General features: G+C 38.9%; 1 protein-coding gene across 5 annotated transcripts; it reads left to right on the top strand.

Annotated features, from left to right (window-relative positions):
* Positions 1-25,294, top strand: kif5bb (kinesin family member 5B, b). 5 transcript variants are annotated; one of them, XM_017483099.3, is made up of 28 exons: positions 1-179; positions 326-535; positions 8,284-8,371; positions 8,582-8,655; positions 8,758-8,862; positions 8,985-9,033; positions 9,219-9,274; positions 9,372-9,459; positions 11,277-11,401; positions 11,617-11,721; positions 11,841-11,986; positions 14,098-14,246; positions 14,353-14,543; positions 14,668-14,736; positions 14,881-15,087; positions 15,421-15,564; positions 15,893-16,081; positions 16,248-16,365; positions 16,514-16,569; positions 16,789-16,821; positions 18,678-18,787; positions 18,888-18,989; positions 19,135-19,195; positions 19,412-19,483; positions 19,686-19,790; positions 21,588-21,804; positions 22,675-22,805; positions 22,889-25,294. In XM_017483099.3, exons 2-27 carry the CDS (start codon positions 410-412, stop codon positions 22,800-22,802), a joined length of 2,913 nt encoding a protein of 970 aa, XP_017338588.1. In that variant the 5' UTR covers positions 1-179; positions 326-409; the 3' UTR covers positions 22,803-22,805; positions 22,889-25,294. The 5 variants fall into 5 exon arrangements, with proteins under 5 accessions (XP_017338588.1, XP_017338587.1, XP_017338589.1 ...); XM_017483098.3 differs by having other exon boundaries at positions 1-535; XM_017483100.3 differs by having other exon boundaries at positions 4-535; positions 15,896-16,081.
* The last annotated feature ends 697 nt before the right edge of the window (positions 25,295-25,991 follow it).

Below are 25,991 nucleotides of genomic sequence, written 5' to 3'. Positions count from 1 at the left end.
TTTGCAGAAACGAGCGGACAGTAGGAAACCCTTCGCTGTATTGGATGTGTGATATTTGCTGTCGTGATTGTTGTTAGGAGACACAACCGCCCCCTCGGGACCCAGCGGTGACGTCACCCAGCATCCGAGCTCTGCCGAGAGCTGAAGCAGGAGGGTCTGAGCTTTGCGTGCAGTCTCAGGTACACACCCCGGGATGCCTCCAGGTTTAGGGGGACAGTGAGACGAAAAAAAATATATTTCGCGTTCTATATATATACATACACATACATATATATATTCGAGGACAGTTCAAGTGAATAAACGCCTGTATTGTGAACTTGAGCAGAGCGTGGCGGGGCGCGGCCTCCTCCTGGAGTAGGATCTCGGATCTCCTCGGCAGTGTTGACACCCCATCAGCTCTGGGGGAAAGATGGCGGACCCGGCGGAGTGCACCATCAAAGTGATGTGCCGCTTTAGGCCACTCAACAATTCCGAGGTGGAAAGAGGGGATAAATATATCCCTAAATTCCAAGGAGAAGATAATGTGGTGATCGGGGTAAGTCAGCGGAAATGTCGGTGTGCGTTTTTGCTAGGTGGCTAGCTCGATTGTACCCTTGGCCGTAGCGGGCTAGCTAGCCGGAGCTACGTCGTTAAACGGAAACTCGCCCGTTGTAGGCCAGCCAAGTCCCAAACCTTCTTTAACCAGCGCTGGTGGCAATTTATCGGGTTTGGACGTAACATTTATTAGCGAGATTTTTATCTTCTCCAGTAGTTAATGATACAAACCTGCCTTTATTGTAACCTTGAGAGTCAGTTACACTGATTACACTAAGCTGTCGGCTAAGCCGCTAGCTATATTTGCGATAACAGGCGAGAATTGTTAGGTGCATGAATGACTTTATAGCTTGCTAACTTTGGACTGTGTTGCAAGCTAATCTCAACCGTTTAGCAAGCCGGGCTAAGCTAGCTAGCTTGGTCAGATGTGTAGCATCATCCTTTGGCCCTCCCTTTCAAAGACTGCGTCGAAAGACAAGACGAAGCTAGCGAGCTAACGTTCGTTGTACTTGTTGAATTAAATATTAGTGATAATCCGCGTCGTTAAATTCTCGTTATAAATGCACACAGTGTCTTATTGTGCTTATTTGAGCCGAGCTGGAGATGGCTAGCCAGTTAGCCACCCACATATTCGCAACTTAGTCGGCCTTTTCTATTCATTCGCTCGCTCTTGGTGCAGTCTTGCTAACGAATACAGGGGGGATATTGGGGCTTCAATTAACCAACAAATAAATACGAGTAATTAAATATTTTAATATTTTTGAGGCATCTTGATTAATGTTATTTCATTTTTAGCCAAGCCAGTTGGCACAGCATCACAGCTGCGGCTTGTCCATCATGGAGCACTTGGCCTACTTTAATCTCTCATGGCAAGTTAGACAAAGAAAAGCCCCATCTTACACCTCATTCTCTACTAAATATCCCTTCGTGGTCGTTCTTGTGCTCACTGTCAGATGTTTTAACTGAAAGACAAGGAACTGCTTTTGACAGTTAAGCAGTAAACCTGTTTAGTCTGTAGTAACGACCTATACAAACATGTTGCGTATGCACAGTTGAGTGCAAAAGTTAGCATCCCCGTATAGTTTCTGGATTTAACGTGTACCTATGCTTGCTTGCTTTTTTTTTTTTTTTTTTTTTTTTTTACAATTTATTCACACAAATAATAATTCCAATAAGTTATAAATGAAATGTGGGTGCTGCAGTTTGAAAATGAGGAATTCAAAGTTTTTCCATGACCCTCCTGGTCCCATGACCTGATTTAGAGAAGGCAGTGTGTAGCATCTGATAGATGTACTGTATTTGTAGAAGAATGAACTTCAGAAACCTAGTTAAAACAAAGATATCAGAAAGAACAGAAAGGCACATATTAAAACTGAAGAAATCCAAAAGCTCAAAGGATGCAAATGATGATTTTAGGGGCAGCTGTAAAAGCGAAAAGGAGACCTGAGATTATTTTTTATCAGATTCAGGAAAGATTTAAGTGGTTTCTGGTAATGCAGGAACTGAAACTGTGAATCCCCCACATACTAATCAAAAAATATATAAGTAAAATTAGTCTCTTTCACTGTTGTCTTAAGGATATGCTAACTTTGCACACAGCTGCACTTAAATACAAATCATATTTTTTTGTTAGATCTGTAACACTTGGATTAGCTTCCTACCATGTATCTACATCTAATTAATTTAGACTCATATTAATTCTAAGGGTGTTTTCATGCCTGGCTCGTTCTGAGCGTTTGATTCAGAACATGGTGTGTTTTCTCCCTTGGATCGGTTCGTTTAGACATGTATGAACACTGTAATCACGCTCGTATCAGCACCAAAACGAACAAATGATCTCTGGAGCGATTCACTTGTGGTGAGAAAGCAATCCGACCCAACGAACCAAACTTTATAGCAATGCATGATGGGAACTGCTTTATGTAAAAAGCGTGTTTGTTTTGCTAAAGTTAAAGGTAAAATGCCTCATTAAAATTTAGTCTGACAAACTGTTAAGTTCTTTGTCCGATACCAGTCACAGAACCAGAATTTGAACCCTGCACTGGCTGATTTCCTCTTGTCTGAGCTCAGGAAGAAGTCACGCTGGCACCATTGTTCAGTGAAAGCTTATTAGTTTAATGATGCAGAAAGTATAGTGTGTGTGTGTGCGCGCGCGTGTGTGTATGTATTACACACACACACACACACACACACACACACAGAAATATTGATAAAGATTGACAATAGTCAATTGGAACAGGTCACAGATAAAAACAAAACATCTATTACGTAGGTTCGAGTGATATAAGAACTAAAAGACGTCTAGTTTACCGGATAATAAGAGAAGAAGAAGAACCGAGACAGGGTGAGTGCGAAAGGCAGGGTGATCAAAACAACATATACCACGAATACAAAACAATTTGGTTCCGGTACATCGTGACCCAAACTAGAGACCTTCAGTACAGAGACCATGCCTGAAACTTATCACAAACCTATTTCTGAACAGTTCTCAAAAACGCATAAAAACACTTGAGTTTTACATGGTGTTAAGCAAGCATCTCAAGGATATGGACTTTAATCTCTCAATTAAACACATAAATTATAATAACTACAGCTAAAAGATAAAGCCACAATAAGCTCACGGAGCTGCTGTCCATCCATCTTGATGGGTGACCGCTACGCAGACCCCTGGAACATAAACAGGTGCACTCTGACCAATGAGAGGACAGTTTACCCACACGTGATTTGTATGAATACATTTTAGTATGCTTTGAAATGTTGCCTTGTGAAAGTGAACCGAGCAAAGGAGAAAATACAACATTGTAACAATTTAAATCCTCGTTTCAAAGCAAAGGACAGATCTAAAGGTCTGAATACGCCCTAAAGTTTTCGACTCTCTTTTTCTGATGAAGCCCGAATTAAAATCTCCAATCATTTCCCCCCCTTATCGTGAAGCATGGTGTCTGTTTTGTTAATTAATATTAGGACTTCTTTCAACATCAGTGGTTTCAATTATGCCTTCCAGTGTTGTATGTACTGTACTGAGATGAGCAGTTATTAGCCTGGCATACCATATGTTAAATTAAAAGGTGTACTGATGAACTAATAGCTGCAAGTGGAGAAGCTTTCAGGAAAAGTGTTGGAGGTATTTACAGACTTTAATTTATTAAAGGTATTTTAATTGCCGAGAGCCAATTCAGCCATGTCTGCTTTATATTACATTTTGGCATAGGCATGATTAATCGTACTTATGTTTTCACCAGTGATCATAAATCATGAAAGCAGAATAAATGTTATGAACATTTTATATAAATTTGATTCACCAAATATATTTTACCACAATCGAACAATAAAAACTTTCAGAAATGGAGTTGTAATCTTAATTAAAAGCAATTGGAGCAATAATAACACAGTGCACAGCTGTTGTATAACCATATTACTATTTACTGTGCAATATCCCCTCACATTTAACTATATACTGTCAATTAATAATGTAGATCCTAGACTTATTGTTTCATTTTGTCAAGGGAATTAACACACTATGGTGTATACTCCTGGAATTACCTGCAAGTATTGAGTGCTCAACTTTCTCCAGATGTTCTTTTGTCAGAATAGACTTTATTTGTTAGTCCTATATTGCTGGTGTTGTAGGAGGTACTATTAATGCTGCACTGACTTATCTACAGTATAAATTCCAGCAGGACAGTGAACCTTCCTATTATTATAATTTTGCCAGCTTGAAGAATAATTCAGTTGTCAAGCTGAACTGTAGACAAGGGGTAATCAAGTCCAGTCTTTGAAGGCCAGAGTCCAGCACTGCTTGGTGATTTTCCTGCTTAAGCTACAGTGTGTCAGAGGAGACAAATATATTATAAGACAGTGTTCCTGAGCTGCTGTCGGTTGCCCTAACAATCCTGCAGTAGTAACACATAAACGGACCTATGTTATATTTGTCTGGTCAGAATTGGCAGGAAATTTGTGCTTATGCATAGTACACCAGCTCAAATATGATATTTTGGCGATGTGACCAAGACATCACAGTATTTTTTACATTGTTGAAGGTACTATGGTACTTGATGCTATTTTATTTTCCAAATCCACATTAAAAAAAAAAGAATAACTCAACATTAATGTTGACTGTGGCTGATGTCACTGATGTATGCCTTATTCAGTATTTATTTAATAGTTTTTGTTTTTTTTAAAACATAAAATAGTTTTATTAAATTATTTTAATTTGGATTTTCCCTTATTTTCTATCCATTTGTTCTTGGCCAAGTCTCATCCACCAGCCAGTTTTCCCCTCTCAAACATCTACCAACCATGCAGGGTGAAGTCTAACACATGCTTCCTCAGAGACACGTGACACCAATCAGTGTTGCTCATGCTGCATCACTGCAGCATAACACACTTGTAGGAAAGCACTATCTGCCCTCTTCCCCATACATGAGCTCACTTACACACACGGTCGGCGTGCTATCCCTCCCACCCAGAGAGCACGGCCAGTTTTGCTTCCCTTGCTATTGTCAGGATTCAAACTCGCTGATGGGGTGAACAAATTTCTGTTGTGCCACCTGGGAGACTGACGTCTGCCTTTTCCAGTATTTTCTGTATTCTCTCAGTTCTAAAATGAGCAAAAAAGATGGCTGATGTTTCCACCCTTTGCAGTAACACATAATTTGCACAGCTGACATATATGATGATGATCTGCACAATGTCTGTGTGGGTGTTTTTTTTTTTTTTTAAATTTTAAATAAATAATATAAACATTCATTCTATAGACCAAATCAAAATGTTGGTCAAAGTAAAATTTTGTACCAAAGACACCATAGCTGTTTTTTGCACCAAATGCAGCAGTGATTAGTTCTTGGCCATCATCACACAGCACGTTTGGTTTGTGAGCAGTTCACAAACAGAGCAGCAGCATACGTTCTGTTGACTGTGCATATCTCGCGCATCTATTTGCATAGAAATATGGCTAGTGTCATTTTTTTTTTTTCTTTTTCCCCCCCGCTTTGCAACAGGTAGAGCCTGTGTTTTAGGTGTAGACAGAGCAACTGATTGCATGTAAAAGTGCTGCTGCTCACCTTCTTTTCTATACAGTGTACTCCATGGGCAAGTTGGATGGAGGGCATGGTCTGGTGGACGTTAGCAAGTATTGAAAAGAAAACGCCCGAACGTGCTGGGTTCTGGTCAGGCAAGACTACAGCTGATGCCTAGCACGTAGCGATGAAAAACCCTTCTGAATTCTATAAATACATCTGAAACATTTTACAATTGTAAAGATTCACAACAATGTTTTAATGTCAAATCAAATGCTTCCAGTCAGTTTGTAATTGTTATGAAAAATATGAATGTTTCTGAATATGCATCTTTATTTCTCCCAAGGACTGCAATCAATTCAAGTAAGATCAGTGGTATAATAAAAATCTGAGGAACATCACTGATCTGTAGCGTGTTGTTCTGTTATAGCGTCACTCATAAAAGTCCCAAAGGGCCACTTGTTTTAAAGGTTCATGACTAAACATTCACCACAAAATTTGATGAGGTTCATTGGGTGTATGTGTTTAGCTGTGTTTATTTCAGTTGGTTGGTCTTTCCTAGCATGGTTGGGCCAGTTGGCACTGTGCAGTACCACCAAAAGGATTAAAGGAGGAAACCAGGCAGCCTTGAATCCATAAATCGAAAAAACTGCCAACTTGACCACCTCAGTTACTGTGGATTGGCTGTGAGATTAAGCAGTGTGACCATCCAGCATCAACTGGAATGGCCAATGGCTAATTAGGCTATAACTTACACAGACGAGGTGATGAACGGTGGTACTGATTAGGGATGTCACGAGAACCGTTACTTCGGTACCAAGTCAGTACCAACATTCTTAAAACGTGATGGTACTTGTTTTTCTGCACTAGCGTTGGAATCGATTCTAATGGAGGTTGCAGTTCTTCTGGACCTGATGGGGTCAGCAAATATGGCCACGTGTTTTAGTCGGTCCACAAGTGGTAAAGAAGAACGCCTACAAGCACTTGGGGAAAAACTACAGAAGATTAGCTTGGCTTAACAAGTTTAGCTCCACCCTGACTTGTTGAGAGGAAAAGAGAGGAAAGCTAGTATCGGTTTCCGGTGTGCAAACGATGCTATCGTTCATTTCAAACAAAGCAAGGAAACACCTGGAATTTGACGAAGCACCTGAAAGCCGGTCCTATATTATGTTTGTGTGAGGCAGCTGCATTGTTGCCGTGAAACCAGTTAATGTTATGCTCCATGTAATGTTAGCGATAGCCAGTTATTTGTTAAAGACGCTAACGCATTGAGATGTTATAAACTACCTCCTAATGGGCCACCATGCATCGCCATTCAGCCCGTGTTCTGTCAGCTAAATGTAGCCTAATGTCACTAATAATTATTCAAATGTTCATGCTTTTAATAAATCTTTTTGGCCTGCCACCATATCAGTGAATTTAAACTAATGCTTACATTCAGAGTATAAGGGGTGTGTGTGCACACCACCACTCATTGTCAGACAGTGTTTGATAACTGAAATTACCCGGACCCCCCCCCCCCCCGCCAGTATCAGCCAGAGGAGTATGTCCTCCAGGAGAGTTTTTAATTTAATTTATTTATTTTTATACCACACCGTGGTATCGACTTTGGTATCGAGTATCGTGTACTTTTGGTGGTATCGGTACCGACAACTAGATTTTTGGTATTGTGATATCCCTAGTACTGATTGTGTTTTATCAATTAAGTAGTGTTTGTCTAGGGCAGGGGTCCAAAGTCCAGCCCCAGGAACAAATGTGGCCTTTGGAAGGATGTCAACCTGGCCGTGACTTCTGTATTCAAATGTATGATAGGTGGCCTACTGGCCAACAAGTGGCAGTTTTTTCTTTTACTTGATGGTGGCAGCAAACCGTGTTAACACAGCTGACTAAAATGCAAGAACCTTTTTTTTTTCTCTGACTATGCCTGCAAATTAATTTGTTAAATTAATAAATTTAATTAATAAATTAAATTAATGGCAAAAGTTAAATGAGAAGCTGTGGCCCTCTGGTATCATAATGAGGTCTAATCTGAAAAAAATTGAAAAAAGTATGGACACCCCTGGCCTAGGGATTTGATCAATAATTATTATAATAGCATTATTTCATGACCATTTTGGAGTACTCGGTCATCTTTTTTGAGTGCCTGACCAGACATTTTTCCCCAAGTAGTTGCCTAAAATGTTTTTCAGTTAGTTTTCCTTATTTCATTTCTTACAGCTGATCCACACAGTGAAGATTCTTTAACCGCACCATGCTTTGAAATGTTTCTGCTGTGTCATTTTCTGGATGTTTTGTCGGACCACTGAACCATAAGAACCATTTTGTAGTAAATGGGGAAGATGAACAGAGATTAAAACACATGCCGTGGTTGTGTAACGGGCTTTGGCGTCTGATAACTAACAAAGTTTGCTTAGTCTCAGACTCATTTTATCACAGATTTCTAACTAGTAATTGCTGAATTCAGCTGGCACCGCACAGACAGCTGAACAGTTAGTGTGCCTGTGTTTTACTGTGATTGCTGTGTCTCATGACTGCAGTCAGCTGATTAGCCAAGGATACAGTTTATTGCCAGCCAGCTAGAGTTTCTTTTACACATACTGTGACTGAATAAATAGAGTCTTTATATGGAGTCTTCTACCACAAATGATCTTTTATATCTAATCCAGTGAACATAAACAAGGAGGAAGATCCAGAATCATAATTCAAAAGCTTCTTTTCTTGTGTTATTCAGGGAAAGCCGTACATGTTTGACCGTGTTTTCCAGTCCAACACTACCCAGGAGCAGGTGTACAACGCCTGCGCTCAGAAGATTGTTAAAGGTGAGGAGTGTCACAGTCTGAGGACACTGGGGTAGAAATGGGCTTGCTCATAGGGCTTCATGAGCATGAGTAGGGTAAATACTGGACCATAATCTACTTATGAATTTTGCACACCGTAAAATTACCAAATGAACTTAAGCATTTACATTTCGTTCTTTTTCAGTAGCAAGTTTCACATGTTTAGTGTGTTGTTTTTCCCCCCACTTGTAGATGTGCTTGAGGGTTATAATGGTACAATATTTGCCTATGGACAGACCTCATCTGGAAAAACACATACTATGGAGGTAAGCTACTGTTGTAGCTGCAGAAAGTCATGCATAACTAATTTTTTAAAATACATAATAATTAATCACGCTTAAGGTACACGGATTCTGTATTTTTCCCAGGGTAATCTGCATGACCCAGATGGAATGGGAATCATTCCACGTATTGTACAGGACATATTTAACTACATTTACTCCATGGATGAAAACCTGGAATTCCATATCAAGGTAAATTAGCTGGACCATACAGCAGCTCCAGTGAGAAAGTGTAATAGCACTTAAATAATTGTGATTAAATTGTGTTTAACTAAATCAGTGATTGTAGTTAACTTGGTTGTTTTTTTTGCTAGGTCTCCTATTTTGAAATCTACCTGGATAAAATCAGAGACCTGCTGGATGGTAAGTGAGAGACTAATGTTAATTACTGTAAATACAGCTCAGTGATTATATTCCCTGTGCATCAGACTGGTGATTTATATCATAACATTTGCAGTAAGAATTTCATTTCTTATGTATGATTTACTATGTCTTGTACATATTTTATATACTATTTACATTCATTAAAAAAGTTTTCTCTCTTGCAGTGTCCAAGACTAATTTATCTGTGCATGAAGACAAGAACAGGGTCCCATATGTCAAGGTGAGTATGAAGCATGAACAGTGATATCAAGGAAGAAAGCTAGGTGGTTGGTTGTGTCTGGGGATAAATAGAGTTAATTCTTTCTCTCTGTGTGCAGGGTTGCACTGAGCGCTTTGTTTGCAGCCCAGATGAGGTGATGGACACTATTGACGAGGGCAAATCCAATAGACATGTGGCTGTGACAAGTATGTCCAAGCACTTTTTCTTCTATCCACCAATATTCTCAGTTTATTAAACAGAACAGCACACACACTGACCATTTTGTCAGGTACACTTGCCACATCTCTTGCTATCCACCCATTAAAGATCACCGCTGGCCATAGGACCTCCACTGACCAGATATTTTATGGCTGTTGGACCACCTGGTAAAAGTGTGTTCTTCGGGTCATAGGCAGCATTCCTCCTCCTCCAAACACGGCGAGTTGAGTTGATGTCAAAGAGCTCCATTTTGGTCTCATCTGACCACAACACTTTCACCCAGTTGTCCTCTGAATCATTCAGATGTTCACTGGCAAACTTCAGACGGGCATGTATATGTGCTTTCTTGAGCAGGGGGACCTTGCGGGCGCTGCAGCATTTCAGTCCCTCACGGCGTAGTGTGTTACCAATTGTTTTCTTGGTGACTATGGTCCCAGCTGCCTTGAGATCATTGACAAGATCCTCCCGTGTAGTTCTGGGCTGATTCCTCATTGTTCTCATGATCATTGCAACTCCATGAGGTGAGATCTTGCATGAAGCCCCAGGCCGAGGGAGATTGACAGTTCTTTTGTGTTTCTTCCATTTGCGAATAATCGCACCAACTGTTGTCACCTTCTCACCAAGCTGCTTGGCAATGGTCTTATATCCCATTCCAGACTTGTGTAGGTCTACAATCTTGTCCCTGACATCCTTGGAGAGCTCTTTGGTCTTGGCCATGGTGGAGAGTTTGGAATCTGAATGATTGATTGCTTCTGTGGACAGGTGTCTTTTATACAGGTAACAAGCTGAGATTAGGAGCACTCCCTTTAAGAGTGTGCTCCTAATCTCAGCTCGTTACCTGTATAAAAGACACCTGGGAGCCATAAATCTTTCTGATTGAGAGGGGGTCAAATACTTATTTCCCTCATTAAAATGCAAATCAATTTATAACATTTTTGACATGCGTTTTTCTGGATTTTTTTGTTGTTATTCTGTCTCTCACTGTTCAAATAAACCTACCATTAAAATTATAGACTGATCATTTCTTTGTCAGTGGGCAAATGTACAAAATCAGCAGGGGATCAAATACTTTCTTCCCTCACTGTACACTACCAGGACAATAAACAAAATTGTGCATAGCTACAATTATATACCCACAAAGTGCACTTATATGGTATGCGGTATGAGTATAGGTAGAAGCACCCATCACATCAGTTTAGAGAAGCTTAAGCCTAATTTTCCCAATTATGCTTTTGGAAAACTTTCACAGAAAAACTTTATTGAAATGTGCTCGCTTGAGGAAATTACCCAGGAAATATTAGTTATCTTGTAAATCTTAACATTGATTGGTGTGTTAGTCTGGAAAATCGGACAGGATGTGCCATAGTATGCAACATTTTATCGTGATTACTGGAGAGTTGAAAGTACCAAGGGATGTGTTAAGAGCCGCTGCTGTCAACAACCACACATTTCTTCCTGGCATTGCCTGGGACTCCAACAAATTACTTAAGCTTGAGTTGTTTGACTGACGGACCATCCATGTTGCATGACTGATCATTCAAAACAAAGCAGGGCTGTTATGTATGCATCAAAGAGGAAGCATGTGCAAGCTCTTCCCCTTCCCTATTGAATTACTGCTGCTAATCTGGAAGGCTTGCAGCAGGTCTGATTAGGCTGTGACTAATGTTGAGTTCAACAAAAAAAAATTCCCAAGTTATTACTGGTTATGTAATAATAATAATAAGCTCCAGTATATGTACACCACAACAGAATCCAATAAATGGAAGTATCAGCTTGTATTTTCTCTCTTGTGTGTGTTTGTCAGACATGAATGAGCACAGCTCTAGGAGTCACAGCATCTTCCTGATTAATGTGAAGCAGGAAAACACACAGACGGAGCAAAAACTGAGCGGGAAGCTGTATCTGGTCGATCTGGCAGGCAGTGAGAAGGTAAACCTTACCACCGTTTCAGTTTTGATCCAAATCCTAATTTTTGGTGGTTCTCTCCATCTTGCTTTTTTCTCATCTGTGTTAGTTATTTAGTTCTCTCTCTCTCTCTCTCTCTGTGTGTGTCTGTGTGTGTCTGTGTGTGTCTGTGTGTGTCTGTGTGTGTCTGTGTGTGTCTGTGTGTGTCTGTGTGTGTCTGTGTGTGTGTGTGTGTGAAGGTCAGTAAAACTGGAGCTGAAGGAGCTGTGTTGGATGAAGCCAAAAACATTAACAAGTCCCTCTCTTCACTGGGAAATGTAATTTCTGCACTGGCTGAAGGATCGGTATGTTTAGTGCACTTTTGTATTGCAAATCATAAAACGATATGGTATATATGTATCTCCACTATAGCCTCTACCTTTATTTTGGCGTTTCACTAATATCATATGCATGCCTCTGTCAGACGTATGTTCCATATAGAGACAGTAAGATGACTAGGATTCTTCAGGACTCTCTGGGTGGCAACTGCAGGACTACCATCGTCATCTGCTGCTCTCCCTCCGCTTATAATGAGGCTGAGACCAAGTCTACACTGATGTTTGGACAGAGGTGAGGACGGTGTTTCCAACAGGATTTTGTGAAACTATGGGGGGGTGGACCTCTGATCCTTTAGGGGGTGCATTTTGAGAGCAAAGTTAAGAGGCTAGATATATCAGGGTTTCTGTGGGTCTTTTAAAAAGTCTTAAAATGTATTAAATTCCTTAATGTAAAAATAAGGCCTTAATTAGCATTACAATGTCCTAAGTTCAAGCTTCAAAGATCTTAAAAAATGCAACCAAACCGACACCGTAAAGATGATTTTAGATTTTATTTTTTGCTTATTGGTTTTTGAAAGCGTACCACCGTGTGACTGTGTTACACTCAGTGTGTGTGTGCAGCTCATCAATGCTTAAGAGTGGCTCGGTTCACAGTAAATGCTGCTCCACACCAACTTCATCTCTCTGTGCTCTGGGTTTGAGTCGTTTATAACCTGCATTTAGACACAACACGCACCAGATTCACTTCGGTTTTACGTTAGCATAATCTCATATTTCTGTGGGCAGAGGTTTATAGCATTTTACCTGATCGGTAACAAGAAGTGAATTTAAAAAAAATGTTGCCAACTAAACGGGAGGTCTTCCTGTGGTTTCCCACCAAAATAAAAGCCACAAGGTCTAATACAAATTGAATGAAGTCAGAAATATATTACTATTTGTACATCCAAAACATACATTTCTAAAATATATTCTTATTATTATTATTATTATTATTATTATTATTATTAATCAGTGCAATAGTAATATTACAAAATAGCAATGTTTTTAAAAATATTTTTTTCTTCTTTACAAAATTGTATGTACATTTAATAACACTACATGTTACATTACCCTGGCACTAAATTACAAAAAAAAACAACTCAAACACTGGGGTTTCTAATACAGCTGCCGAGGGAGTGATGGTAAATTTGACATCTTTTTCTCTTCTGACTGCTGTAATCCATCTCTCTCTCTCTCTCTCTCTCTCTCTCTCTCTCTCTCTCTCTCTCTCTTTTTCCTCTCTTGGAAAGTCATGGAAATACTGGATTTTTTTTCTTTCACTGTTTGAGAAAATTGTAATGCAAAAAGGATATTTGCTCTGGTCTCCCATATCCCTCTATAGCAGTTTACCTTGCTATTGTTTACTTAAACCCAGAAATGGATGTATATGCATGAACACAATCCATTGTAGCTGATATATCGTGTAGCATGATTGAAGTGATGTGCAGGTCTTAAAATTGTTTTTGGAAATGTCTTGAATATGGTATTAAAAAGTATTAAATTTGAAGTGCTGGTACCTGCAGGTACTAACCAGGTACTAACTACTAACCCTGTATATGAAGAACTTTGTGCTCTTGTAAACAATTTTGTGCTCCTAGTATTAATTTAAATTTTATTAATTGATGGGATACCTTTCCATGTGCAGCCATTAGTGCATGGCTATAAACAAAACACACCAATTTTGAGTCTCTTTTTATTTAGTTATTTTTTTCCTTGTAGTGACACTTTGTTACCACTTTTGACCAGTGCCATGGACTCTGAACAGAAGAGACACCTGGTTTGAACATGTAGTACAGAGCAAACATGTATTTCTCTGTTTTTTGATCATCTTTAATTATTCTGTTTTCATCATAAATATTGCAATGAAAACTTTGCAGATCAGAAAGGGTTATTGTTTAAAAAAAATGTCTATGAAAACACTCATAACCTGAGCTGCCTTCAGGTAAATAATCTACATAAATGCAACAAATATCACTGTGAATGACCGTGCAATTTCTATTTTGCGAAAAAAACAAAACCCTTAAAACTCCTTGTTGCGTTGCAAATTTTGAAAACGGCCACAGCTAAGTCACACAAGTCACAGGAAGAACTCTGTGAAATCCTGTATGGACTGAACAGAGAATCCGCTGCAGTGGTTTGTTTAAAAAAAAAAAAAAAAAAAACTTGAACCAACATACGGACATTTATTATTTTTTCATACTTTGAGCCATTCTGCACGTTGGATTTCCCGTGCCTGGTTCTGAAATACTTTACTGTGTAAGAAAATTGACAACCCCTGCTTTATAGTGACAGTTTTTGTCCTTTCAAGGGGAAAAAATGGTTTGAGTGACTTGCAGTGTGTTTGTGTGCTTATGCTGTCTTCAGAGCAAAGACCATTAAGAACACAGTGACTGTCAATGTGGAGTTAACAGCAGAACAGTGGAAGAAAAAATATGAGAAGGAGAAAGAGAAGAACAAGACACTTCGTAACACCATTACCTGGCTGGAAAATGAGCTCAACCGCTGGAGGAATGGTAAAATCCAGCACAAAAACTAGTTCTGATGAAGCATTTCTTCAGAGCACAGTACAAATGAGCTTTATTTTTAGTCTGGCTCTAAGTTACGTGTGGTTGCTTTTAGGCGAGACTGTGCCGATTGATGAGCAGTTTGATAAAGAGAAGGCCAACGCTGAGGTATTGGCTCTGGATAACACCATGAACAACGACAAGATAGCTTCCACTCCCAACATCCCTGGAGTGCGTCTGACAGACACAGAGAGAGACAAGTGTGAGGCTGAGCTGGCCAAGCTCTACAAGCAGCTCGATGACAAGGTAAATACTTTGGAGCATTTTTTTTGAACGGCTGCCTCGTTTACGTGTTCTCACGCTTCAGTATATCTTTCAATGTAATATATTTTCCTGGTTTCTACCATTCTTCCTGTCCGGCCTGTTGTAGGACGATGAGATAAATCAGCAGTCTCAGCTGGCTGAGAAGCTCAAGCAGCAGATGTTGGACCAGGAAGAGGTGAGAGTCTGTGCAGGTTTTTGTTTTACATGGTGTTTTTCCACAATGTGTCTTCCTGTTAGCTTTGTGTAAGTAAAACTGTAACATCCTGTAGGTATAGATCTGTATGAGTGCACTGCGTTAATGAATACATGTGCTCTGTAGCTTCTGGCCTCTTCACGGCGAGACCACGATAACCTTCAAGCAGAGCTGATGCGTCTGCAATTGGAGAACGAAGCATCTAAGGAGGAGGTGAAGGAGGTGCTGCAAGCACTAGAGGAACTTGCAGTCAATTATGACCAGAAGAGCCAGGAGGTGGAGGATAAGACCAAGGAGTTTGAGACCCTCAGTGAGGAACTCAATCAGAAATCGGTGTGCAGGCATTCATTTTAGGTTTTATTTACACGAGTATGAAAGTTCAGCCATGTAACTCATCGGGGTTAAACAGAGTTAAACACAGGGGAAAACTGCTATGAAGAAGAAAGTTCTAAGCATTGTTTTAAATTACGTTAATGGAGCAGTTTCAGTGCATGACGGACAATATTTTAGTAATCATGCTACAGCAGTACGCTTAACTGCTCACCAGAAAAGTTTGACTTTTGGTTTTCATTTTTTGTCATTGGAGCTGATTACAGTAGACACACTAATATTGATTAATTTGTCCTTAGTGCTGTTCATTATAATTTTGTCTGTTTGCTTTTCCAGAGTGTTTTAGCCTCTTTAGACTCTGAGCTGCAGAAGCTAAAGGAGATGACCAACCACCAGAAGAAAAGGGTGACTGAGATGATGTCATCACTGCTTAAAGACCTGGCAGAGATTGGCATTGCTGTGGGCAGCAATGACATCAAGGTAAGTCACAGAGTGGCTGTGCTTCAACACATCTGCAGAATGCCAGTTGGAACTGGGTTAGAGCTTTGCATGACCAACCACCAGAACCTGTACCCTCCTTTTTAATTAAAAAAAATAATTTCCCCCCATTTCCAACAGGAAAGTTTTTAGTTGCCAGTGGCAGTCTTACCTTTTTCACCTCTGCAGTTTGTTTTCTGCTTCTTTGTCTCTCCCTGTTTTAATTTGACATTTCTCTCTCTCTCTCTCTCTCTCTCTCTCTCTCTCTCTCTCTCTCTCTCTCTCTCTCTCTCTCTCTCTCTCTCTTTCTGTGTGTCTCTGTATCTCTCAGCAGCATGAGGGCAGTGGGATGATTGATGAGGAGTTTACTGTGGCCAGGCTTTACATCAGTAAGATGAAGTCAGAGGTTAAGACACTGGTGAAGCGCAGCAAGCAACTGGAGGCAGCTCAGGCAGACAGCAACAAGAAGATGGATGAGAATGAGAAGGAACTGGCTGCATGCCAGCTGCGCATCTCTCAGGTACCTGAAATCAGAGTAATAGGACTTACTGAAAACCTAACAGACATTTCTTAGTTTTAGTTGCCATTTAATCTGATCAATACCACCCCATTTTGTGAATCTTAACTCAGCAAGAATAATGTGCCAACTGTGGAGAAAATGTTTTTGATTTTCTGTGTCTCTGCAGCATGAGGCTAAAATAAAGTCTCTAACGGAGTACCTTCAGAATGTGGAACAGAAAAAGAGGCAGCTGGAGGAAAATGTCGACTCACTCAATGAGGAACTTGTCAAAATCAGTGCACAGGGTATGCACACAATGGCACGGTTTTTTCAGTTTACTTATAGATACCCATCTGAAGCTTTATATACAGGTCATTTGCCATTGCCTTGGTGGAAATCTGCCTCTATATTATTTGTCTATTTTGAATATTTGTTGCGTGTAATATTTTACAGAGAAAGTTCATGCTATGGAGAAAGAGAACGAGATTCAGACGGCCAATGAGGTCAAGGTATGCAACTATAAACCATCCCCTTCCCCAGACTGTATGATGTGGTTAAGTACTCTATGTACCGTATGGTAAATAAATACCTGCGCTGTATTTGTTTATCCGTTTCATTTGGGTACCATGTGAGCTCACTGGGACAATTGGGCGGAGCTAAAATTGGTGCAGATTGTGTTGATTGGTCAAATGCAGTTGTCATAGACTTGTTAATCTTTCTGCTCTTAGACACTTCACTACAGTACACTTCTCTTCAGTGGGGTAGGGACTGTCTGCCAGAGTGCCTTCATATTTGCAAATGCCCTTTTGGCAGATTTAAGAATAAGTATTACAGTTTTAAACAGCAATGTAATGTTTTCGATTAATTCTTATTTATCCACAGCAATGTTTTCATGTCACTATTTAGCTTCTTACATTTCTTCCTGTGATTTCACATAAAATCCTCCTGCCTGTCAAATTACCATCTGATAACCTCCAGAGAACTTCTGCTTTCATATGTAGAGTTATGTGATGTGAAACCAAGACAATATATTCAGGCAGGATATAGGGCTGCTCTAATATGGCAAATATCATAATCACAATTTTTTTTGGTCAACATTGAGATCCTGTGTTTATTGAACTTTTAAAAAAATAAATAAATAAATAAAATTATATTTTTAACAGTGGCTTTCCTTTAAACTTCCTTAGCCAATGAAATTGTCTCCTGGTTTAGATCGTCCTGTAGTTTCTGCGTGAGCTCTAGAAAGGAAATGACTGTATTTAGACCAGCTGTCATGATACCAAACATTTATTTCTTTTTGTTTCACGTCGGACTCCTTGAAACCAAATTGTTGCCAAATGGCTGAAATGGTTTTATCTTTCTTTTCGACCAAAGGCTCTCTTTCTGTCATCTTGGCTCGAGTCAAACTAAAAATATCACAGCCTGGTGCGGAGCGAGTTTTCTATTTTTAGGGAGGGGCAAAAGCGCACCGCTGTAAAGAAAAATGGTTTGCAGTTTTTAAAAATACAAAACGAGAACATTTGCGAAATGGAATGCATCTCAAGAATCGTTTTATCTTGATTATGTTGTTTTCGTAAATGTCGGAGGAAATAATTGAAATTGAAATAGAAAATTTGATTAATCGCACAGTCCTAAGCAGCATCTGGATAGTCCTAGGTTCAGTGGTGAAATGCTAGAAATCACTTGTGAATACTAATACAAGAAAGGGTAGAGAAACTAAAACAATGAAAATCAAAATATTATATGCTTTAATTTGGGTTACTGACAATTTTCCTTCAAGGGTCACTTTGTAATTTTTCCCCAGTTTTGTTTTCATTAATATGTTCTCCCTCGTTATTTTAAGTAAATTTCTTTCGACCCTATGCTGGGCTCAGTTCCTGTAATAGAGAGTGCAAAGAAGCCTAATATTGAATTTGGAGATGAATTAGAAAAATCCTGTGTCTGTGGAAAGCAGATTACATACAGGCTGAGTCAGGATTGTGTGCATTCACAACAGACTTTTAAAAGCTTTGATCAGTGGAGTTCTGGCAACGTGCTCAAGGATAGCAGGCCAAGAAAGGAAGTGGACTCGGAGCAGAACGTCATTTTGAGAAAATACGCAAACAATTTAGGAAATTACCCTACATCTATAATAAATGTGTTTGCATGTTTGAATTTCAGGTCTCCCAACATTTAGTATAGTGACTAAAAATTCTACTGGCTGATATTAGAAAAATCATGCAAATATTTTATAAGTAATATTTACAGAGTACATATAGAGCTAGGGTTAGGGTCACCAGGGCCACCAGAAGAGCTTCAGGACACCTTAACATAATTCTACAAGTCTCTGGCACTATGCTGTACTCTTTACTCTATACTGTTTCTGTCCCTGCCATTTTCAGAGTGTATGTTGATTTAAGTGATCTTGATTTCTCCTAATCCTTTGTGAAGCTCAACTTACCTTACATCAGGCTAACATAAATATTACTGCTAAACATCTAAATTTCATTTATTAATGCTTTTTTTTTTTTTTTTTTTTTTTTTTTTAAATGCCAGATGTTCTTTATATGGAAGTGACACAGCATTTGAATATCAATACAATAAGGAGTTATAATGGAATGTGTGTTTGTGTGTTTAGGCTGCAGTGGAGCAGCAGATCCAGAACCACAGGGAGGCTCATCAGAAGCAGCTCAGCAGCCTGAGAGATGAACTCGAGATTAAGGAGAAACTCATTACTGAACTGCAGGAGTAAGACACCCTGTGTCCTACAGATGAATAAGGATGGATTACAAACTCCTGGCATATATTTACTTTAATCATCTCACGTTCTGTCTCTGTTTGTATACAGCTTGAACCAGAAGATCATGTTGGAACAGGAGCGTCTCCGGGTGGAACATGAGAAGCTCAAATCTATGGACCAGGACAAGAGCCGCAAGCTGCACGAGTTAACGTACGTGTTTCACACCCCAGTCGTCAGATTGGGGTCTTGTATGTTTCGTTCCTTTGTGTAGCAGTTTATTTATTTCGATGAATGTTATTGACAGTGGTGTACAATCTTTTACGGGCTGTGTGTGTGTGTGCGCGTGTGAGAACAGGGTTATGCAAGACAGAAGGGAGCAGGCCAGACAAGACCTCAAGGGCCTGGAGGAGACAGTTGTGAGTTACTTCTCTACTTTATATATATATATATATATATATATATATATATATATATATATATATATATATATATATATATATATATATATATATATATATATATATATATATATATATATATATATAAATAATATATTATAGAATTGAATGAATGAATGAATGAGAGGGTTGTGCATGTGTGTGCTCAGTCTAATTTTTCACCACTCTCTCCAGGCTAAAGAGCTGCAGACTCTCCATAACCTGCGAAAATTATTTGTACAGGACTTGGCAACCCGGGTCAAGAAGGTGAAAAACATATTTTACACACATTTGTGCCCTTTTGTTTAAATGTGTTGAATGAAATCATGGTGTAGGACTGTTGGGTCATATTTGAGTGTACTGGAGTGCGTTACTCCCTCTCAAGTGTTTGCTTTAACAGGTAAAATAGATTGTATTGGGATAAATTCTTGTGTGTTCATCTGCACGATTTTTTTCTTTTCTTTTGCAGAGCGCTGAGATGGACTCGGATGACACTGGTGGCAGTGCAGCTCAGAAACAGAAGATCTCCTTCCTGGAGAACAATCTAGAACAGCTTACTAAAGTCCATAAGCAGGTACACACACCCTCTCAAAGTAGGGCTGAATGATAATGGATATCATCTGAATACTCAATATTGAGATCATGCTTATTAATCACAACTATTCAATCAGTTAGGAAAAAAAATTGTTTTATTACACTTTCACTTTTAAATCTTTACTTTAACACCATGCAGGTTTGGACAAGCAAACATTTGATCATCTTTATAATAAAGTTGATATACTTGAACAAAACCACAAGGAAAATTAGCTTTTTCAATCATTTATTCAACAGAAATATCAACAGATGACATTCTTCTGTGGAAAAAGTAATTTCCCCCCTTTAGCAGAAATAACGTCTTGTAGGTGTTTTGCATAATTGTCCACCAGTCTCTGACATCAGCTTGCTGGAATTTTTGACCATTGTTCCATGCAATATTGTTTCAGTTGCAAGATGTTTGAGGGTTTTCTTGCATGTACTGCCCGATTCAAATCCGGGCTTTGACTAGGCCAGTCTATAACCCTCCATTTCTTCTTTTTGAACTGTTCCTTGGTGGATTTGTTAGTGTGCTTAAGATCATTATCCTGTTGAGGTCTACTTTCGGTTCAACTTTTGGACAGATGGATTCACTTTATCTTTAAGCACTCTGAAATGATGCAGAATTCATCACTGAATCAGTGAATGCAAGCTGTCCAGTCCCTGAGACAGCGAAGCAACCCCAATACCATAACGTTTCCACCACCCATGCAGGTCAGGTCAGATTTGTGCAATCTCTTTCTGATTGTAGACACATGCACTTTGACATCAACAGTTGCAAGACTTAGTAGCAGATCCTGTGATGAAATTTTGGGGTTCTTGAAGACTTCTTTTTGCATCAGACAGTCTGCTCTTGGGCTGAATTTGCTGAGACGGCCAGTCCTGGACAAATTGGCAGTCAATTGAAATCTGCGCCACTTGTAGATGATTTTCCTTACAGTGGACTGATGTATTTCAAATAATTTGGAGATCTTTTCAAATCCCTTACCAGGCTCAAAGGCATCAAAGCCAACTTTTTTTTCTGAAGGCCTTGTAGAACTCTTTAGATCTTTGCATGATGCCACACACTTCAATAGCAAAGGGAACACCAGACACTTGATATGAGAGGGATATAAATAAGACCAGTTCCACCTGCACTCCCTAAGCAGGTTCTAATCAATGGCACCCAGTCTTGAACACCTGATTCTAATTTGTGATAAATGTAAGTGAATATATAGTATGTACTTACATCATGTTTTTAAACCTTGGTGGTTCTACAAAGCGCTTTACATTGTTTCTCATTCACCCACACACTCACACACCATGCAAGGCGCTAGCCTGCCATCAGGAAATACTTGTGGTTCAGTGCCAAAGTACACTTCGGCATGTGGGCCGGGAATCAAACTGCCAACCCTGGAATTAGTGGACAACGCTCTCTACCACATGAGCCACAGCTGCCCCACAGGGGTGTACTTACTTGTTACTTTGGATTTTGAAAATTAACATAAAATTTACATTTTGTAGATCATTTGATAGTGTATCAACTTCACTCTTTCAAAGAGGATCAGTTGTTTGCTTGTCCAAATATGTCAATAAAGCCAACAGTTTCCATGGGGTGTACTTATTTTCTCACATGACAGTATATTCATGTACCTCATGCTACCTCAGTGAAAGAATGTATGTAGAGTGCGATTGTGTTTATTTGAAATTAATTTGAATGTCTCTCTCTGTCTCCCTTCGGTCACTTCTTAGTAAACATAAAGATTGCCTGAGAGAAACCATTTCATACGTTATTCTTTCTCTGTGGTTCTGCGTGTAGCTGGTGCGTGATAATGCTGATCTGCGCTGTGAGCTGCCTAAGCTGGAGAAACGTCTGCGTGCGACTGCCGAGCGTGTGAAGGCTCTGGAGACCGCACTGAAGGAGGCCAAAGAGAATGCAGCACGTGACCGCAAACGCTATCAGCAGGAGGTTGACCGCATTAAAGAGGCCGTCAGAGCCAAGAACATGGCTCGCAGAGGACACTCAGCACAGATCGGTACACACAACGCTTCTTTAACTATAAGCATAATGTTTCTAACAATCTAAGGTGCATTGAGAGAAAATTGCATGCATAAAGCATACACACTTGAGTCAAGCCTCACTGCTAATCCTATATAGATTTGCTTATTTCTTTCTCAGTAATCATTCAAAAATATCTCAAAACATTTGTCATAAGGGAGGTATTTACATGAATTTAATTATTATGCTGGGGAAAAAATTATTGGATATGTAACTTGTTAAAAGGTTCATTTCAGTCTTTCTCCATTAATTTCTGTGGCGATTTGGAAGGGTTAAAATATACTACAGCCAACCACTAGATGGCATTCAATACATCGTAGTTCAATACATCCTTCAATACATTGTAGCTCCACCTGATAAACCATTATCATCATTCCACACTAATTAGAATTAGGTTTTGGAAATGTGGCCCAATGTTTATAGGAGCAATTGTATGCTGGAAGTGATTCAGATTAAATGTATACACACACAAACATGTACAACGTTGTCTATATTTAGATATAAGGTAATTATAGACTATGGATTATGATATTTAATTATGTACAAATGGTTTTGCTTGGCCAGACAATTTCATTTGAAGCAAGTGTTTGCAGTTTGCTGAACTGGTATCTAAGTGCTTCCTTTGTAATCTACATTTTCCTTATTGTGTACAGAATTCTCGATTGGCTAATAGACTATACACATACAGTACTATAGGCTGATTAACTACATTTATGGCAGGGGCACAATTTTTCATTTTGTTTTTATATGATCTATTATGTTGAACTTATTTTGTGCATTTTTTTTTGTGTATAGTGATTATGATTTTCAGACCTCAGTTAACTCCTCATATTACTTTTCAATCAAGCCAAACCCATCAGACCAGGCCAACCACCTGTGGCTTCTCCCACCCACCCCAACATCAACCGCACTGGGGTGGGGATCTTCAATAACCAGTCAGTGGCCATCCGGGGAGGAGGCGGAGCCAAACAGTAAAATGTAAGTTAGCTGATTTTGTCAGTTTGTGATTTCTACTTGGTTATGTTTCATATTGATAATCTCCACTTTCTTTCTTTTTGTAGAATTTCAAGTCTGCAAGTCTAGATGAAGTCAAAAGAACTGAGCTGGCCTTCCAACACTGGACAGTTCAACAGGCCTAACACTTTAAACTATATATATTTGAATATAAGTATATATGTATGAAATATTCCTACATTGGCTGTACAGTTGTCCTCTCTGGTCATATGTTTAGAAGTTCCATTTCCCTGTTTAAACACACACCAAAAAAAGAGAAAGAAATAGGACAAAAATGAGTGCAATCACTGCTCTGTAAGTAGCTTGTAGCTTCACTCTTAAATGCATTAGATTTTTAGCCCTCACTGTGCCAAGCGGAATGTATCCTCAAAAATAAACAAAGATTTAAAAAAAAAAAAAAAAAAAAGAAAGAAAAAAAAGGCAGGAATGAATGGAAAATTAACTTCCAAAAAAGGGTAAACAGAAACCCAGCTACTGCATCCTCCTGGATTATTCATGTATGCATCATGCTACTTGTTTTTAATTGTTTTGGAGAGAGTGACTTTGTTCTTTCTTACTTCCACTGAGCAGTTTCCAATAAACTAATTCACTTGAATGGATAAGTTAAACACTACAGTCAGAGTATGTGAACACAACCTGTTTCTGTGCACTGGGTTAAGTTCTTGGGGCCTTAGCATGCTAATATGTTATAAAAAGGAATAAAGTAAGTGGAACAAAAATGAAGGTTTTAAGAGAACACAAAGCTGCTGATTGTAGACACTCCACATCTTTCTTTAAAGCACTGTACAAAGATGTAGTGGTAAATGTGCATCATTACTGATGATAGTAATATCGGCATTACGAAATATGTGTAAAAGCTCAGTCCCTGTGTAAATGGAAGGTCACCTGTCATGTTATAGATATTGCTGTTTTTATAATGGATGGATTTAACAAATCAGTCACTACTCATCAGTTGATCCTATTGATTGGGAGTACTGCCTTATAGCCTTTCATTAGTTCAGCCTGTGATCTAATATAATGTGGATATGTGAAGAAATGCAGTAGCATTTTAACTAATAGATTTAGACATTTTACCTCCAATGGGCTTTGAGAATTCCCCTTTAAGGAAGTGGTGTTGGGTTATTTTAATCTCTCCTTTTAGTAAGCAATCATGTTCGTTACACCCGTCATAAGCAATATAGAGAATGTTGGCTTTGTTGTCTTACTCGGCTTAAAAGCAGCTGTTCTCTGTATCTTGGTACGGATGCAACACTTGCAGAAATGGGCAGAATTTATTCTACATAATTATTCCGTTTTGTTCATCTCTAAACAAACCTGTTCAATGTTTGAAATAATAGTAGAACATGACCATTTTGGAAATGCTTCAGCAAGCACCATGGCCAATCTTTGCAGATGATTAGTCATTGAGCGTCAGTGGTCATTGACTGTGATTCTGAAATCTGCATTTGCAGATTGTATGGACTAAATGCTTTCATAAATCTGGCTCTAAGCTTTGATCATGCTTTAGCTCATGAGTATTTATTGTGATTAAATGTAGCCATTGTGTTTGGCTTGCACATTTAATAAAATCCAAATCACTTAAATGTTTCATACCCACCACTGTTTTTGAGTTTTGTTGCCTTTGTGATTGCAGTTAGAAATCTAGGTTTGATCATTCTTTCCTCTTGTCCAGTTCTAAGACTCAGCATGACATTGCAGCGTTTTACGGCCTAGCTGAATTTACAATAGGGTCTATTTAATAGTTATTTACCACGTTTTCATTGTATTTGCAGGTGGATGTTTTATTTATTGATGTTTTAATATAGACATGGGAATTTTTGTTGTTTCAGTTTTTTGTTTTTTTTTACACGTTTATTTTCTCTTTGCTTCCACTGTCAGGTTTCCTTTCTGATGACATTTTCACCTACATCTTCTTAGTCCTCCTTTGTAAATTTTGGTTGCTGTAGCAAGCAGGGTGATGGCTGAATAACTGATTAGAATTGAATTTATTTGTGCAATATGGATCGGCATAATTAATTTTACAGAATATTGATGTAAGTGATACATTAAGGATAACTTAAACACGACTGGCCTGGTTTTATTCAATTTCCCTCTGTACTCTTTGAAAGCACTTTAAATGTTCCATCTCAGTTGAACGCCTCACTTATTGCAATCAGAGTTAAAACGTTTCATGTCAAATTGATTAGATTAGGTTTTTTTTTTCTTTGCTGAATTTTGTAATTATTTTTGAACAGTTTTGCTTACAGAGACCATTTTTTCTTGAATCTGCATTGTAGTTTAAAAGATGACAGTACCTGTGATGATGGAGAGGGCTCCTGGTGTGTTATACACTCAGCTCTCTGAGTTGTGCAGAGTCATAAACTGGACTGAACTGTATATTTCTTCTGAATGCTTACTGTAGGGCAGGTTTTCACCCCTTGACATGAAATAAAATTAAAATTAATGGCATAAAATGGTTGTTTTCAGATTTGTTAATTTTACAGAAGTATTTTTTTTTAATAACTGGCACATTCCTATCCTCAGTATTGCTGAAACTCATTGGCTTTAAATAAACAGATGGTGGCAGTGTTAATCCGCAAGTTCTCCCACTCGTCTCCATGGCACCTTCACATAACTGCTCTCTTGTTCTAGTTCATTCATTCGAAAAGTGGACTGATCCGGTTCTGAACTTGGCTATAAAGACACTGCAACAGAATCTTACTAAATACAGCTAAGTGCAAAAGTTTGCATACTCTTAAGACCAAATGGAGACATTTATTTATACCAAACTAAGATTCACACACTTCATTATCCCATGTAACCACAATTATTAGTGTGAGTTTGCATCTCTGGAATAGACTGGTGTCCCATGCAGGGCCTTTATCCCAGTAACTCTGGTTGAAGTCTCTGGATACACTGACATGTTTAAGTGGTTACTGAAAGTGTGAGAGTATGCATCTCTGCTTCTGAATGTGGTGCAAATTATTTCATTGCTTGTACGCCCACCCATTGCCTTTGTTGCTGCCTTCAACCGCTTTGCATGTTCACTGAGAACTCATTTCAGTGCTCTAGATAGTGAACACTGAACCAGATCTTCAGATCCAATTCGGAGATGGGTGGGATCATAGTGAAAAAAAATGCTTTTGATTATTTTCAAAACATTTGATGCAT

The sequence above is a fragment of the Ictalurus punctatus genome, chromosome 13 (genome assembly GCF_001660625.3).
Source record: "Ictalurus punctatus breed USDA103 chromosome 13, Coco_2.0, whole genome shotgun sequence".
NCBI lineage: Eukaryota > Metazoa > Chordata > Actinopteri > Siluriformes > Ictaluridae > Ictalurus > Ictalurus punctatus.
The sequence above is the reverse complement of the archived record's forward strand: the minus strand, read 5'-3'. Positions and strand labels throughout refer to the sequence as shown.

Coding starts and splice junctions, on each gene's coding strand:
- kif5bb (XM_017483099.3), top strand. CDS start 410: ATGGCGGACCCGGCGGAGTGCACCATCAAAGTGATGTGCCGCTTTAGG. Junction 18,788..18,887: donor CTCATTACTGAACTGCAGGA/GTAAGACACCCT, acceptor GTTTGTATACAG/CTTGAACCAGAAGATCATGT. Junction 19,791..21,587: donor TTACTAAAGTCCATAAGCAG/GTACACACACCC, acceptor TTCTGCGTGTAG/CTGGTGCGTGATAATGCTGA.